General features: G+C 43.3%; 1 protein-coding gene across 1 annotated transcript in view; it reads left to right on the plus strand.

Moving 5' to 3' along the window:
• Nucleotides 1–15000, plus strand: part of LOC311240555 (cAMP-dependent protein kinase type I-beta regulatory subunit-like) — a gene marked incomplete at its 3' end in the record, with an annotated part of 130495 nt that overhangs the window by 105996 nt on the left and 9499 nt on the right. Inside the window, exon 3 of the mRNA XM_084329132.1 lies at nucleotides 6335–6505. Coding sequence (XP_084185258.1) covers nucleotides 6335–6505 — 171 coding nt within the window. The remainder of the gene's footprint in view (nucleotides 1–6334; nucleotides 6506–15000) is intronic.

The raw sequence follows: 15000 nt of genomic DNA on the forward strand, positions 1-15000 counted from the left end.
CACTAGTTGAAGTGCAGTATACAGTACACTAGTTGAAGTGCAGTATACAGTACACTAGTTGAAGTGCAGTATACAGTACAGTAGTTGAAGTGCAGTATACAGTACAGTAGTTGAAGTGCAGTATACAGTACACTAGTTGAAGTGCAGTATACAGTACACTAGTTGAAGTGCAGTATACAGTACAGTAGTTGAAGTGCAGTATACAGTACAGTAGTTGAAGTGCAGTATACAGTACAGTAGTTGAAGTGCAGTATACAGTACACTAGTTGAAGTGCAGTATACAGTACAGTAGTTGAAGTGCAGTATACAGTACACTAGTTGAAGTGCAGTATACAGTACAGTAGTTGAAGTGCAGTATACAGTACACTAGTTGAAGTGCAGTATACAGTACACTAGTTGAAGTGCAGTATACAGTACACTAGTTGAAGTGCAGTATACAGTACAGTAGTTGAAGTGCAGTATACAGTACACTAGTTGAAGTGCAGTATACAGTACAGTAGTTGAAGTGCAGTATACAGTACACTAGTTGAAGTGCAGTATACAGTACAGTAGTTGAAGTGCAGTATACAGTACAGTAGTTGAAGTGCAGTATACAGTACACTAGTTGAAGTGCAGTATACAGTACAGTAGTTGAAGTGCAGTATACAGTACATTAGTTGAAGTGCAGTATACAGTACAGTAGTTGAAGTGCAGTATACAGTACAGTAGTTTACAGTACAGTAGTTGAAGTGCAGTATACAGTACAGTAGTTGAAGTGCAGTATACAGTACAGTAGTTGAAGTGCAGTATACAGTACACTAGTTGAAGTGTAGTATACAGTACAGTAGTTGAAGTGCAGTATACAGTACACTAGTTGAAGTGCAGTATACAGTACACTAGTTGAAGTGCAGTATACAGTACACTAGTTGAAGTGCAGTATACAGTACACTAGTTGAAGTGCAGTATACAGTACACTAGTTGAAGTGCAGTATACAGTACACTAGTTGAAGTGCAGTATACAGTACACTAGTTGAGAACCTGCCTTTTCTCAGTCCTTGCCCCACAATGGTGGAATGAACTACCCACCCCAGTTAGGACAGCCGAAACCCGTCCAATCTTTCGCCGTCGACTAAAGACACTTTTTCAACCATTATCTCAAAAATAAATAAATAAATATTAATCTAACCCTAACTAACCTTACTGTCATGCACTTGTCCTAATAAACTAACCTACACTGTAGCACTCAACAACACTTTGATGAACATTGTTACTCAGCTGATAGAGTTGTGCCCTTCCTGATGACTTGTCATACAGAACTTGTAAGTCGCTTTGGATAAAAGCGTCCGCTAAATGACCAAATGTAAATGTAAATGTAGTTGAAGTGCAGTCTACAGTACAGTAGTTGAAGTGCAGTTTATACAATGGCATGCAAATTTCTTGATTCTGATTAGCTGAAACAGTGAAGTTGCCGGTTGTTATTTAGTATAACACACTCCACGTGACCCCAGATCCCTCCCACAACCGAATTACTTAATCTTTTCTGTCTGAATCAATCCGCCATAGATAGAAAAATGGAAGTATGAATAGCTTTTGAACAAATCCTCCAAAAAAGATAGTCAACTGGAATATGTTAGTTTGTTACATACACATGGATTATGTAATTAATTTGTCATGACTTATTGTGAAACAAAAGAAGAATCGTTTTCAAATAAACGCTAGATTATCGATAGTATATGTGTACTTATGCACGCTAGAGAATCAGGCTGAAAAATCGATTATCTATGCCGTGCCTGGCGCTAACATTATGCACACACTGTACACACACAGGAGACACGTTGTGATCGCTGTGAAAAAAACATCTGATTACCCCAATACTGGTAAAATAAAGTCCTTACCTCAGATCAGATGTTCTGCAAAAAGATTAATCCAATTCCTGATCGCCATTCCAAATATCGATCGCGTTTATTGATCCAACGTTATACTCCGAAACACATAATCGCCGCTTCTTCCAGTGCCCTCAGTGGATGCAATAGTCTCAGGTTACATGCCTCAGAAGTAAAATGTGGACCCCGGAGTTTTTTTTCTGATGCATTCCCATCGACTCCATTCCAATGGGTGCAATACCATCCGGGAGACGATAGGGGGCGGTATTTGCCCTTTTCGAGCTCAGAGCCATTCCCAATGATAACGTGAGGCTGGATGGATGAAAAATTTATGGATATCGCTAATAAAAGAAATAACGATTAAATAACGAGATTTCTTGTTATTGGCACACAACGCATGGCGGCCAACAATGAGATTTTTCGTCGGTGGCACCCAATGTGTTTAGGGGATGCAGACCAGAGAAAGACTTTAGTCTTATTTACATCAGGGTCCCCCATTTCAATGCATCATAACATATGTGACAGATAGACAGTACTGCTACATCTAGACATTTATGACATACCAGATTTACAAATACAGTACTGTTTGTGATACAAGAAGAGTCTAAAAAAAGAGAGTGACGTCTGTCTCGCTTATCTCTATCAAAACGCTTCTCGTTTAGGGGTGTTTAGTCCCTTGTTTGAGCCGAATCTGGGTTTAACATGGTTTGTGGAGCTCCCTCTGGTGTCTACTAGTGGATCTACTATTGGATCTACTTTATCTGTGGATGGTTTTGTGAATAAATCTCCATTATGCTTCAATTACTGTGTGTTTATTCTATAGCAATAAGGTTGGGTGAATTCGGCCATTGTATAAAAGACATTACACCACTTGTAGTCGTGTGTTATAGGAATTAGATCATGCCTAGGGGGGTCTAACAACCCTCCGCTGCGCGTCAGGCCTAACAACCACCCCTAGGCATGATCTAATTCCTATAACACACCTGCGCGTGATGTAATGCTTAAATATAGTACACTAGTTGACTTTGGTAGGTTGGAGATCAGGCGGGGTGGCAGTGGTCGGCAGACCAGCGAGCAGTGCATTGCAGTAGTCGAGGTGAGAGATGACGAGGAGTTGGGTGGCTTCTTTTGTCAGGAAGGGGCGGATCCTTCTGACGTTGCTCAGGAGGAATATGCAGGTTCTGGTTGTTGCGGTGATGTGAGCGGAGAAGTTCAGCCGGTCATCAAGGACAACACAACACCAAGGTTATTAGCGGTCGGGGACGCGGTCACAGCTACATTCTCCACTGTGATGGAAAGGTCTTCAGGGGGGAGGATTTGGCCGGCAGGTGAAGCAATTCTGTTTAGCTTAGGTTCAGTTTGAGGTGGTTGGTCGTCATCCAGGCGGAGATGTCGGACAGACAGGCCGGGATCCGCTCAGAGACGTGGATATCTGAGGGAGGGAAGGAGAGGAAGAGTTGAGTATCAAACTATAACTATCAAATTACACCTGGGGAAAACATTCTCTTCGGTTCAAATAACAAACTCAGCAAGACCAACGGCTTCTCAGTTACAGTGGGTGACAATATTGTCACAAGGAAAGATTAAATTACATACCTGGGTTCTGGCAGGAGCACTCATTCAAGGCTACTATGACTATGCTTGCACTTCATGGTACCAAAGCACCTCAAAGGTGCTAAAAACAAAATTACGAACATCACAAATCAAACTGGTCAGACTACTGCTTGACCTTACTCCTAGAACCCACCTCACCCCTGCCCACTTTGACACCCTAGGATGGCTTAGAGTAGACGACAGAGTACAGCAACTTGCAATGGGCCTGGTCTACAAGATACACTACACCACTCAGGTACCCATGTGCATGTCAAAATACTTCCCAAAGGTCAGTGAATACCACGACCACAACACCAGAGGGAGCTCCACAAATCATGTTAAACCCAGATTCGGCTCAAACAAGAGACTAAACACGTTTCGCAATTATGCCACATCAATGTGGAACGCCCTACCCACAGCTGTAAAGGAATGCGAATCACTACCCACTTTCAAAACCACTCTCAAAGAGCACCTACGGGAGACTGCAATTCGAAACTGGCCCCTGTAAATGTCCAAACCCACCCCCTTCCAATGTACAGTTCCCCCCCACCCGCCTACCCAACCACCTCCAATGTACAGTCCCCCCCCCCCACCCCACCTACCCCCCCCCCCCCCCCCCCCCCCCCCCCCACCTCCTCCTATGTACAGTTTCTTCCCCCTCTAATGTATATACTCTCTGTTTAGACTATTTTTGTACTCTGGCATGTCATAAATGTCTAAATGTAACAGTACTGTCTACCTGTATGTCATGTATGTCATATATGTTATGATGAATTGAAAATGGGGGACCCTGATGTAAACAAGACGAAAGTCTTTCTCTGGTCTCCATCCCCTTAACAATTGTGTGTATTGAGCTGTACTGTATTGTACCCATTCTGCAATCTGTTAATACAATTTTCAATCAATCAATCAATCAATCAATCAATCGGCATAGCAATGATATGAGAAGGCATGAGACGTGATAATGTTACCCAGAGATTTGGTTAGGGAGAAGAGGAGGGGTCCAACGATCGAGCCCTGGGTAGCCATACGACGAATACATCTCAGGGAGGACTATACGACACTAGGTGGAACTAGGCTTACTTTGATCTTTATATTTAATATTCAATCTTAACACATTGGCCGCCAACGGCGATTATATACGTGTTTGTCCGACAACCGTTGAACGCCAACCACGTATATATTAGGGCTGCACAATTTTGGTAAATAATCTAATTGCGATTTTTCTGACAGATATTGCGATTGCGATCAAATTTGCGATTATAATAAAATAAAAAATTAAGCAGCCCAGCTTGCATCTGGCCTACGCGGTGGGTCTGTTCGGGACACCGAGCCTGAACATTTTTCTTTTTACCTGGGAATCGATACCGGTACCCAACGGTACCTTTTTTTCTGTACTTTATTCTCCCTCTCTGAAGTCTAAACTTCACAACACACAATCTAAAACCCCTTACCTCCCTCTCACAAACCGTTCCTACAATTTTTTTTTTATGTTGCATGATCATGTATATTTATTTTGTATTATACTTTTTTTTATGTTTAAATATCAACATTATCTGGCAATCCTCACACACACACACACACGCACGCACGCACACACACACACTTTCCTTGATGTTTTCTCTGCCTTGAGCAGGGTTAGCTAGGAACAGCTTTCTCAAGCTTCGCACCTTGGGCATGGAATGGGCTACAGGACCATATCCACTTAGACACCCCGGTCTCTTTTGGTGAATTGAAATCTGTATTACATAACTTCCTACAAGAAGAATGTCGCTGCTTTCTGTAGTCGGGTCCCAACTGCAAAACGGCAAAATTACTGTATTACCCTGTATTATACTGTCATACACTTTTATTATCATGGACTATTCTGCTTTGTGTTTTTGTGTTTACATGTGATGTATTGTATATTGTATACATGCACTTTTATTATGTTCTTGTGTGATGTATTGCACATTTTATTGCTGTGTGATGTATTGCAAATGTTATTGCTGTCATCTTGGCCAGGTCTCCCTTGCATAGGAGATTTTGTATCTCAATGGGACTTCCTGGTTAAATAAAAAAATATATATAATAATAATAATAATTTATTGCAGGCTTTGCGATTTGCTAATTGCATCATTTCAAAGCGCGATTTCGATTTAAAATCGATTAATCGTTCAGCCTAGTATATATACGTTATTTGATAGTTATTTCTTTTATTCAATATTTCTATTCATTACAGGCCCACTGACTCTGGGTTAACATTGGGAATCGCATTGAGAATGCCTAGATGCAATACCGGCCGCATCACGCTAGATGGTGGTATCGAGCACCCTTTCTAACATTGTATCCTGGGCTGTGGGATGGCCAAGGGTTTCGGGTTACATTTTTCCTTGTCGGGCAAGACGAACGGTTCTGCCGGTTACATTGCCCGATCCATATATTATGGTGGATTATGCCGTCGAGCAAATGGACATTGGATCTACCAGATGGCGATCAAGAAATTGGAATATTGTTTTTGGAATACTCCCGGTCGCAGGTAAGGACGATTTTACGTCAATTTCAGCTTGATTGTGCCTTGTTTTCATAGCCATCGCTGTTAGGATTAGGGGTGGTGAGGAAACACCAACCTGGACACAAAAAGCAATATCACAAACAGCTGAGCGTACCACAGGTATTGCACTACCACCCATGCAGGTCCTATACAACAAGAGGTGCGAACTGCATACGTTCAGATTACCAGATGACTGCTAAGCCACTGAGCCACCCATAGACTGTAGAATTGTTTGACACTAAAACATATCTCTCTCTCTCTCTCTCTCTCTCTCTACTTCTTGCCCTATCTGCCCCGTCCCCCCATTCCCCATCACCTGTCCTATCTCTCCACCCCCCCTTCACAGGAAGAATGCAAGCAGATCCTGGCGCGTCAGAAGTCAAACAGCCAGTCGGACTCCCATGATGATGAGGTGTCCCCCCCGCCACCCAACCCGGTGGTCAAGGCCCGGCGCCGCAGGGGAGGTGTCAGCGCAGAGGTCTACACTGAGGAGGACGCCGTCAGCTACGTACGCAAGGTCAGTCCAGACCACACACACACCACTTTAGCCTTGATACAGGACCCTTTGGTTTTCTCGCAAAGGTCTATAACCAAAGAAATACGTTGAATTTCACTTACCCATACAGATAAATAGTGTAAACTTTCACAATGCTTTCTCGTGGCAATGACAGGTGCCACATCTTCTATGGGCAAATGAAACATTTAGATGTAGTTAAAGGCAAGTATACCCCAAATCAAAGCTGACCTTGACGTCTTACAGCAAGTGTATTGCTGAAGAATGAGAAGAAGTCGAGGAGATCTATGATTTCATTTACAATTCTTGTTTTAAATGACATCTCTTGGTATTCTTGGTGAAGCTAGACAGGACCCTCTGGGAGAAGATCACGGGGTCCGGTATCAGGGCTAACCTCTGATCAGAGCAAGACCTGATCTGCCACAATAGTCACACTGGGGTGCAGGGTTTGCACAAGGTCCTTGAAGTGCTTAAAGTGCTTGATTTTTTACAAAAAAAAGCCAAGGCCTGGAATTCCTTGAAAACAGCCCATTTCTTTAACCCTTTAATCGCCAATGACGTGTTAAGACGTCATTCCTCGCCATGCGTAATCTGCCAATGACGTTTTACAGCGTCTTTGAGATCAATATTCCAAAGATCTGTCATGGTAATCATATTTCACCGACGGATCCTTGACGGGTGCTGGGGATCTCCACTCAACTTTCCAACGGTTCAATATCGCCACCTGGTGGCCGATCGCCAAACCGGAAGTGGGTACGTGGGGCCGGAAGTGCTTGGTGTCCCCCCTATTCCGTCCGCCACTTGCGATCGCTCCCGGGACTCCATCTTGACACACTGGATAATCGATCGGTTGCCATAACTCAATAAACAACGTTATTTGGACGTATATATTATTATACAACCCGGAAATGGTTCATCTAGATCAACATCCCATAATAGCGAACTTTTTGCTCCAGTATCATCCCCCATTGCTACAAGGAAGCTGCGGTGAGTTTCAGCGTTTTTGATTATTATTATCCATACAAACTGCTATGATCAATATATCACCCATACTACATGATTCATTTAACGTCGGCCATTGCATTATAAACGACCCCCCCCTCCGGTCAACATCAGATGATGAGTCATGACGTTTAGGACCTTGTACAATTAAAAAATTTAATCTGACGTCAATCGCTAGCAAACTGCATTTGATGATGTAATATATGCATAAATGGCTATATCTCACGTTCTAGGAATTACTGCAGAAAATGATAAAAACATATTTATACTCTAGACAGTACAATAGCTAATCGATGTTGAATGGGCCATAGTAATGTCAATTTAGCAATACAATTTAAAAAGTTATAGCCCTGCAAAGTAGGTGAACATCTCCATAGACAAATAGAGCTGGCAGTGATCAAACATTGATGGATATAAGCGTGGCAGAGAAAGGGTTAACAAGGTACAATACAGTACGACTCAATACAAAACAACTGCTAAGAGGATGTAGACCAGAAAAAGACAAAAGTATTTTTCTGGTCTGCATCCTCTTAGCAGTTGTTTTGTATTGAGCCGTACTGTATTGTACCCATTCTGCAATCTGTTAATAAAGTTTATTTATTTTTTTGATCAAATCTTTTTTTATTTTCAATTTTCAAACACGAAACAAACACAACTCACAACACAATAATAACAATAATTAATAAAAGACATCCAAGAACATAAACTAACACAACAATGATTAGACAATAAAGTTGTCACAAAGTAACAGGATAATAAAATAAAATATATACTATAAAAAAGTGCTTACCGAGCCCCCTCCACCTCCAGGCCCGGCAACCACAAGCCACAACCACGGAGGACCCACATCCCGGCCCCCCCGCGAGCCAAAGCACCAGGCCTCTTTAGTGCCTCGACCCACAGAGACCTCGAACCGCGGCCCCCCCCAGCCAGAGCCCATGATCACCAGACCCAGATCAGAAGGGGGTCAGGAAATATACATAGGATCAACATTGAATGAAAAATAATAAATAAAACAAAAATACAAAAAACACCATAACCACCAACATACATGAATATTCGCTCGTTAGATAAATCTGTTGGTGATCTGGGTTGCGTGATGATAGCCTAATATTTTCCCAGATTGCATCCCAATCTAAATCTATATCCAACTCAGGGATATCCTTTCTCCAAATCGTATCTAAGGGTAGGTCTTTATATGCGGACGTAAGTAAGTGCCGATAAAAGTCAGAGACGAAACCTCTCGATGTCTCTCTGTCATAAAATAATTTGTGAAACCGGTGTCGCTCTAGTGGAGCGTCCCATGGGACTCCATGAGCCTTCAGAGCTGCCCTCATTTGTAAATAAAAGAAAAAGGAGTTTCTGGGGAGATCAAATCCGTTGGATAGGTCCTGAAAAGACCGGATACCCGAGTCATTGAAAATATCCCCCAATGTATGTATGCTAGGGGTGGACGGTATAAACGGTATACGGTATAAACGGTATTAATTTGCTCTACGGTATGGATTTTGACTATACCGTGTAACCTGTAGCGCAGCTCTAAAATAGCAATGACGTCATGTAACCACAGCGCGACTATTTCAATCGCATTTGCCCCTAAAAATAGATAGAATTAGTCATAGATAATAGATATGTGCAAACTGGAAAAAGTTATTTAGGAGGCTTCGCGCAGTGGGCGTGTCAACACGCAATTGTCATTTCATAATAAACACATATCACCGCGGCGCACAGCAAGTTTCAATTTCAGTTCCTGGCATTTTTAACCAGTGGAGAAAGGTAAGAGATGTCCCTATCGTTTTTCTTATATGAATTATTCTACGTTAATAAAACATACCTGGTGATCAACTACAGTTTGCTGTAAACATTATGATATGCGTGTAGTGTTATGATAACGACGGCTGCAGCGGGAGCCGGGAGGACGGTGGATTTGCAAATAGCATGCAGCTGCAGAGCCGCAGAGCCAGCGGCGCTTTCAGGTCAGGTCCGCTCAACAGCGCCCCCCCACCCAACGGCTGAAAGCTGTGACCAGACCTGAAAGCGCCGCTGGCTCTGCGGCTCTGCAGCTACATATGCTTCTAGCAAAATCCAGCATCCAGCCCGACTGTTTGCAATGGGAGCAGCACGGACTCTGGACTTATTTTATTTGGAATATAATGACTTTATACGCAAAAGTAGCCTAGTTTTAAGTTAAAATATTATAAATCTACATGCCTTGAGGATGTCATTCTTTATATAGCCTGCCTATCAGGCAAAAAAAAATATTCTAACGGAAACACTGATACCGTGATATATACCGTTACCGTCTATGCTTCAAATTATACCGTGATATAAATTTTAGACCATACCGTCCACCCCTAATGTATGCCCTTCCCTTCCCATCTAGGATATCTAATGGGTTGTTGTCCAATAAGGAGCTAATTGTTATTGAATAGTGGGGAATGCGTGTGCCATTTATGGCGGTTAGTGTGTGCTTTCTGGGTGTCACGCCAAATCTGGATCACATGTGTGATCAGAGGGCCAAATCGTAATTTGCATTGCTTAATTGAAATGTTGGTATACATGATATCTTGAAGTCTATGTGGGGACACCATCTCCTCCTCCAATGGACGCCAGGACACAGCCGCTTGAGCGTCAAACCAAGTGATAAGAGGTCTCAGAGAGTAAGCTTGAAAATAATACTTGAAGTCTGGAAATGCTAAACCCCCGGCTAGTTTACTCCTCTGTGCAGTGGATCTCTTTAAGCGTGGGCGTTTGTTATTCCAGACGAATTTATATGCAGCAGAGTGCAGTTTTTGCCAGTAACCAACAGGGGGAGACAACGGTAGCATGGAGCTGATACAATTAATTCTGGGTAAAACATTCATCTTAATTATTGAGGCGCGGGCCTGTAGTGAGTTCTTTAATTTGGACCACCTGTCAAAATCCTTCGTAATCCTGTCACCCAAGCTGGAGTAGTTATACTTTACTGTCTGGTTAACAATCCCAAGGCATTTAAAGTGCTCTACCATGAGTATGTTTGCTTGAAGGATGGTCGCCTTCGCAGTCTCGTTGAGTGGAAGGAAAGCTGATTTTGGCCAGTTGATCTTAAATCCAGATAGACTGCCAAAGTCATCTATTACTTGGAGAAGATAGGGCAGAGAGATGGCTGGGTTCTGCATAAATAGGAGTACATCATCCGCGTATTAACTGATATGGTGATGTGTGCCCTTAATTGACACAGGGGATATAACCCGGGATTGTCTTATGTACTGAGCTAGAGGTTCGAGTGAAAGAGCAAAGAGTCCTGGGCTAAGAGGACAACCCTGTCTAGAAGAGCGCGAAACAGCGAATAGTGGTGAGCACAGCTTCCCTGTCAAGATCATGGCGGAGGGATCTGTGTAGAGGACTTTGATCATGTGAATGAAACCCTCGCCCAATCCCATCCTTCCTAGTACTGCCCATAAATACGACCACTCCAATCTGTCAAAGGCCTTCATCGCGTCTAAGGACATGACAGCCTTAGGGGCTGCAACATCCTTATCAATCACGTGCAGTAACCGTCTGATATTATCCGTGACCAGTCGGTCTCTTATAAAGCCGGTCTGATCGGGGTTAACCAGAAATGTCATATGCCTTTGAAGTAGGATGGCCAGCACCTTAGCATATAGCTTGAGATCGGCTCCGAGGAGACTTAAGGGTCAATAGCTGCCACATTCGGTGGGGTCCTTATCTTTCTTGAGTAGAACAGATATAAGTGCCATATTGACATCCCTGGAAAAATTGCCCTCCTCGACTGAGTGTAAAATCATTGAAAGTAATAAGGGACCAAGTATATCCCAAAACGCAGTATAGAGTTCCGGTGGAATGCCGTCCCAACCAGGAGCCCTGCCCCGCTGCATATCAGCAATTGCTTCCCTGAGCTCATCTAGTGTGATAGGTTCAGCTAACCGTTTAGCGTCCTCCTCTGATATTTGTGGTAGGTTAATTTGACTAAGATAGTCCTCCAGCTTTGGCGTGATCAAAGACCACTTCCGACTAAAATGAGTGAAATGTATCGTTGATTTTGTTGGGGTTGGTAGTTATCTCACCCTGTTGGTTCTTAATGGCAGGGATATCTGCAAATCGCTGGCCCGTATCTTCATAGCCAGTAGGTGACTGGGTCTAGAGCCATGAAAGTAGTAGTGTTGTCTTGTTCTGTGCATTTGAAATTCAGATTGTTGTCTTAAAATGGAATTAATCTCCTTTTTCACCACTTTAATTTGGAGTTCCAGTCGGCTAGAGTATCTTTGCTGCATAGAAGACATCATTGTTTTATGCAGCTCTTCCAATTCTAGACGTCCCTTGCGGAGATTGGAAGCGAATAGAGTGGTATTACTCCTAATAAACCCCTTAACTGCATTCCACAAAGTTCTGGGGTCCTGTACCGATCCAGCATTAAACTGCAAGAATTCAATGAGCTTCTCCTTAAATTGTAGGTTAAATTCCTCGTTCTTCAGCAGCGTTGAGTTAAAGCGCCATCTAGGGGCACGAGACGTCATTTTGCTGAGTGAACCCTTAAGGAGGATGTATTTGTGGTCTGACAGTGCAATGGGCTTCAAGTCAACGTCAAAGCTATCGAATAGCCTAGGGGAGGAGAAAACATAATCAATTCTGGAGAAAGTTTTATGTCTCGCGGAGAAAAAATAGTAGTCTCGCGAGGTTGGGTTTAGTAACCGCCACATATCAATAACCCCTGTGTCTTTAGACCAGCCACATAGGGCCGCGGCAGCTTGCTTTTGATCGTGGGTTACAGCATCTCCGGATTTATCAATCAATGGGTCCCACATGGCGTTGAAATCAGCACCCACTATGAATGAGTACTCAGGTAGTTTCAGCATCTCTGTAGTGAGTGCAGTATAAAATTGTGCGTCATACACATTAGGGGCATATGCAGCTATAAGAGCAATTTTCCATCTTCGCTATAGTGATTCATCCTTCCGCATCAGACCACACGTCTAATAGTTTAATATTCAACTTCCGCTTAGCCACTATGGCTACTCCCCGGGATTTAGTGCTAAAAGAGGAGGAGCTTATATTATGATAAAATGTGTTTGCAAGTTTAGCACTGTCAGGCTTCAAAAGATGCGTTTCACTCAGCAAAGCCACATCAACCTCCTGTCTTTTCAACCATGTTAGTACACTTGTGCGTTTATGTTGAATATTAAGCCCCCCTGAATTCCAGATCAAGATGTTTAAATTAGCCATAGTCCAACCAGGTTGCAGTATGACTGAACGTGATTCCCCCGAAGTAGAGCACCACAACATATACACATCCCCACGCTAAGGTCCTGTTGGGCGAGAGCAGACATACAGTAGAACGAGCCAAAAGAAATTAAAAACAAAAATCCCTGTATCCCCCCCTCCCCTCCCCCCACCCCCCCCCCCCTCAAATATCTTGTCCGATGTCGATCAAACATCATTTGGCACTGTGACCGGGTCATAGAGCTCAGTGCATAGAACATTATGCAGACGATAAAGGCACATGAAACATAGTTCGTCCGAACTGAACTTGATTAAAGTGAGGTACTCTTAACACATGTCGAAATAATACCACTGTGGAAACAAACCCCAATCATTACCGTGCTGCCAACGTTGAGGTAGTGCAGCGTCGGTGACAGTCTCGTGTTCTGCTGTGATAAGAAAGAGAGTTAAATGCACGCATTGTCCGCAGCGGTAGGATAGCCTCGGTGTGCCACCCGCATACAGTTCGTTGCAAAGGGGATCAACCCCCTCGGTTGGACGGATCATAAGCACATTCAGTCTGTTTGAGTGAAAATTGTGATCTACATCCCGCTCGGTTAGAGCCGAATAAAGACAACAAACATATGTAACAAACCTCACGCCGTTCAATGGATAGTTCGAGTGTTAGATGATAAAAAAGGCAAGAGATAAAGAATAAAGAAAAAACTGAGTACAGGACGTCTGAATTACATTCAAATAGTCAGTAATCATGTTCGTGATTGAGACAGTACCGTCGCTCGGTGTATGCTCCACCGTGGCCGGTCTGTTCCTCTCAGTCGGAGTGACTGTGTTGCTTTTTCGAATGAAGTCCTCCGCCTCGGATGGTGACTTGAACAGACGGTTTCACGATACCTCTCCCTGTCCCGTCTTCACCTTCAGCGTTGCTGGGAATAGTAGATATACCTCCACCGCCCTCTTTCGTGCTAGATCCATGGCGCCGGCGAATGCTCTGCGACGTTTAGCTGTGTAATTGCTAAAGTCAGCGGCGAATCTCAAGGTGCGGCCGTTCATACCGGAGGTTTCAGTCTGGCCTCTCTCAATATGTGCTGTCTCGTCTGGAATCTCAGGCAGCAGAATATGAATGTGCGAGGGTTTGCACGCTCGCCCTTCAACTGAGTAGCGGGTCTGAAGATCCTATGCGCTCTTTCGATATCGGGGCGAGCCAGTTTTGGAAACCATTTTGGTATCATCTCCTCGAGGTATTTTATCGGTTCGTCCTCCGTTTCATCCGGTAACCCGTATATCCTAACATTACATCTTCTACCACGGTCCTCCAGGTCCGCCGACTTCATCTCACAATCACGTAGTTTGTCCTCCTGCGACGTTGGTCTCAGCTACCTCCACGACCGCGGACATACCTCCCTCCGCCATGGCTAATCGTGCGTCTATGGCGGTCACCGTCTCCTGTAGTGCATCTATCCTGCCGGCTAGCTTAGCCATGATAGCATCTGTTTCCTCACGGAATATCGCCCTGATGAGTTCCTTATCCACGTCGTTCAGGGTTCCCATCTTGTTCTGCGTCTGTTTAGACATAATTATAACTTCAAGAAAATCAAATGGTATAAAAAATAAAACGTAATTAATGTTAATGTGGTTTGGTTGCCGAGCTCCGTAAAATCAGCCAGCCATGCGCTGTGGATCGGAACCCCTGTTAATAAAGTGTTCAATCAATCAATGCTTAAAAAGTCATTGAAATTCTATTCAACCATTCGCATTGAACGTTTTGTTCATCCATGAGAAAATAGTTTTGAATCAAGTATTTTTTTAAATTATTATTTAAAGTGTAACTAATTGTCTGAAATTGGTTTTAAGCAATACATATTGGATCAGATTTTTTCTATAAAAAACTGCATTTAAAAGTGAATTATATCCTTTTAAATGCCCTTTTAAAATGAAAAATAGTGCTTGGAAAAGTATTTGCTTGGAAAAGTATTTTGAAAGTCCTTGAAATTAATTTTGCAATGTCTGTGGGGAACCCTGGGGGTGGCAGATAGTGGTGTCTGACAGAGTTCTAGGGTGGATCCTGACTCTGATTCCTACGAGTCAGGCAGAATCGACTCCTCCGCTCCAAGTTCCAAGTAGGCTCCTATATTGGCTCACTAGGCTTACTACAGAGTTACTGACTTGACTCCGGATGTGTTGGGAAATGGCTTCGATTTGTCACAGGACTTGTTATTATTGTGATACAGAGCCTCTGGAAACAATTCTTTCCAACAAGTCAGCCATGGATTTGGATT

Source organism: Notolepis coatsorum (genome assembly GCF_963971535.1).
Source record: "Notolepis coatsorum genome assembly, chromosome: 14".
Classification (NCBI taxonomy): domain Eukaryota; kingdom Metazoa; phylum Chordata; class Actinopteri; order Aulopiformes; family Paralepididae; genus Notolepis; species Notolepis coatsorum.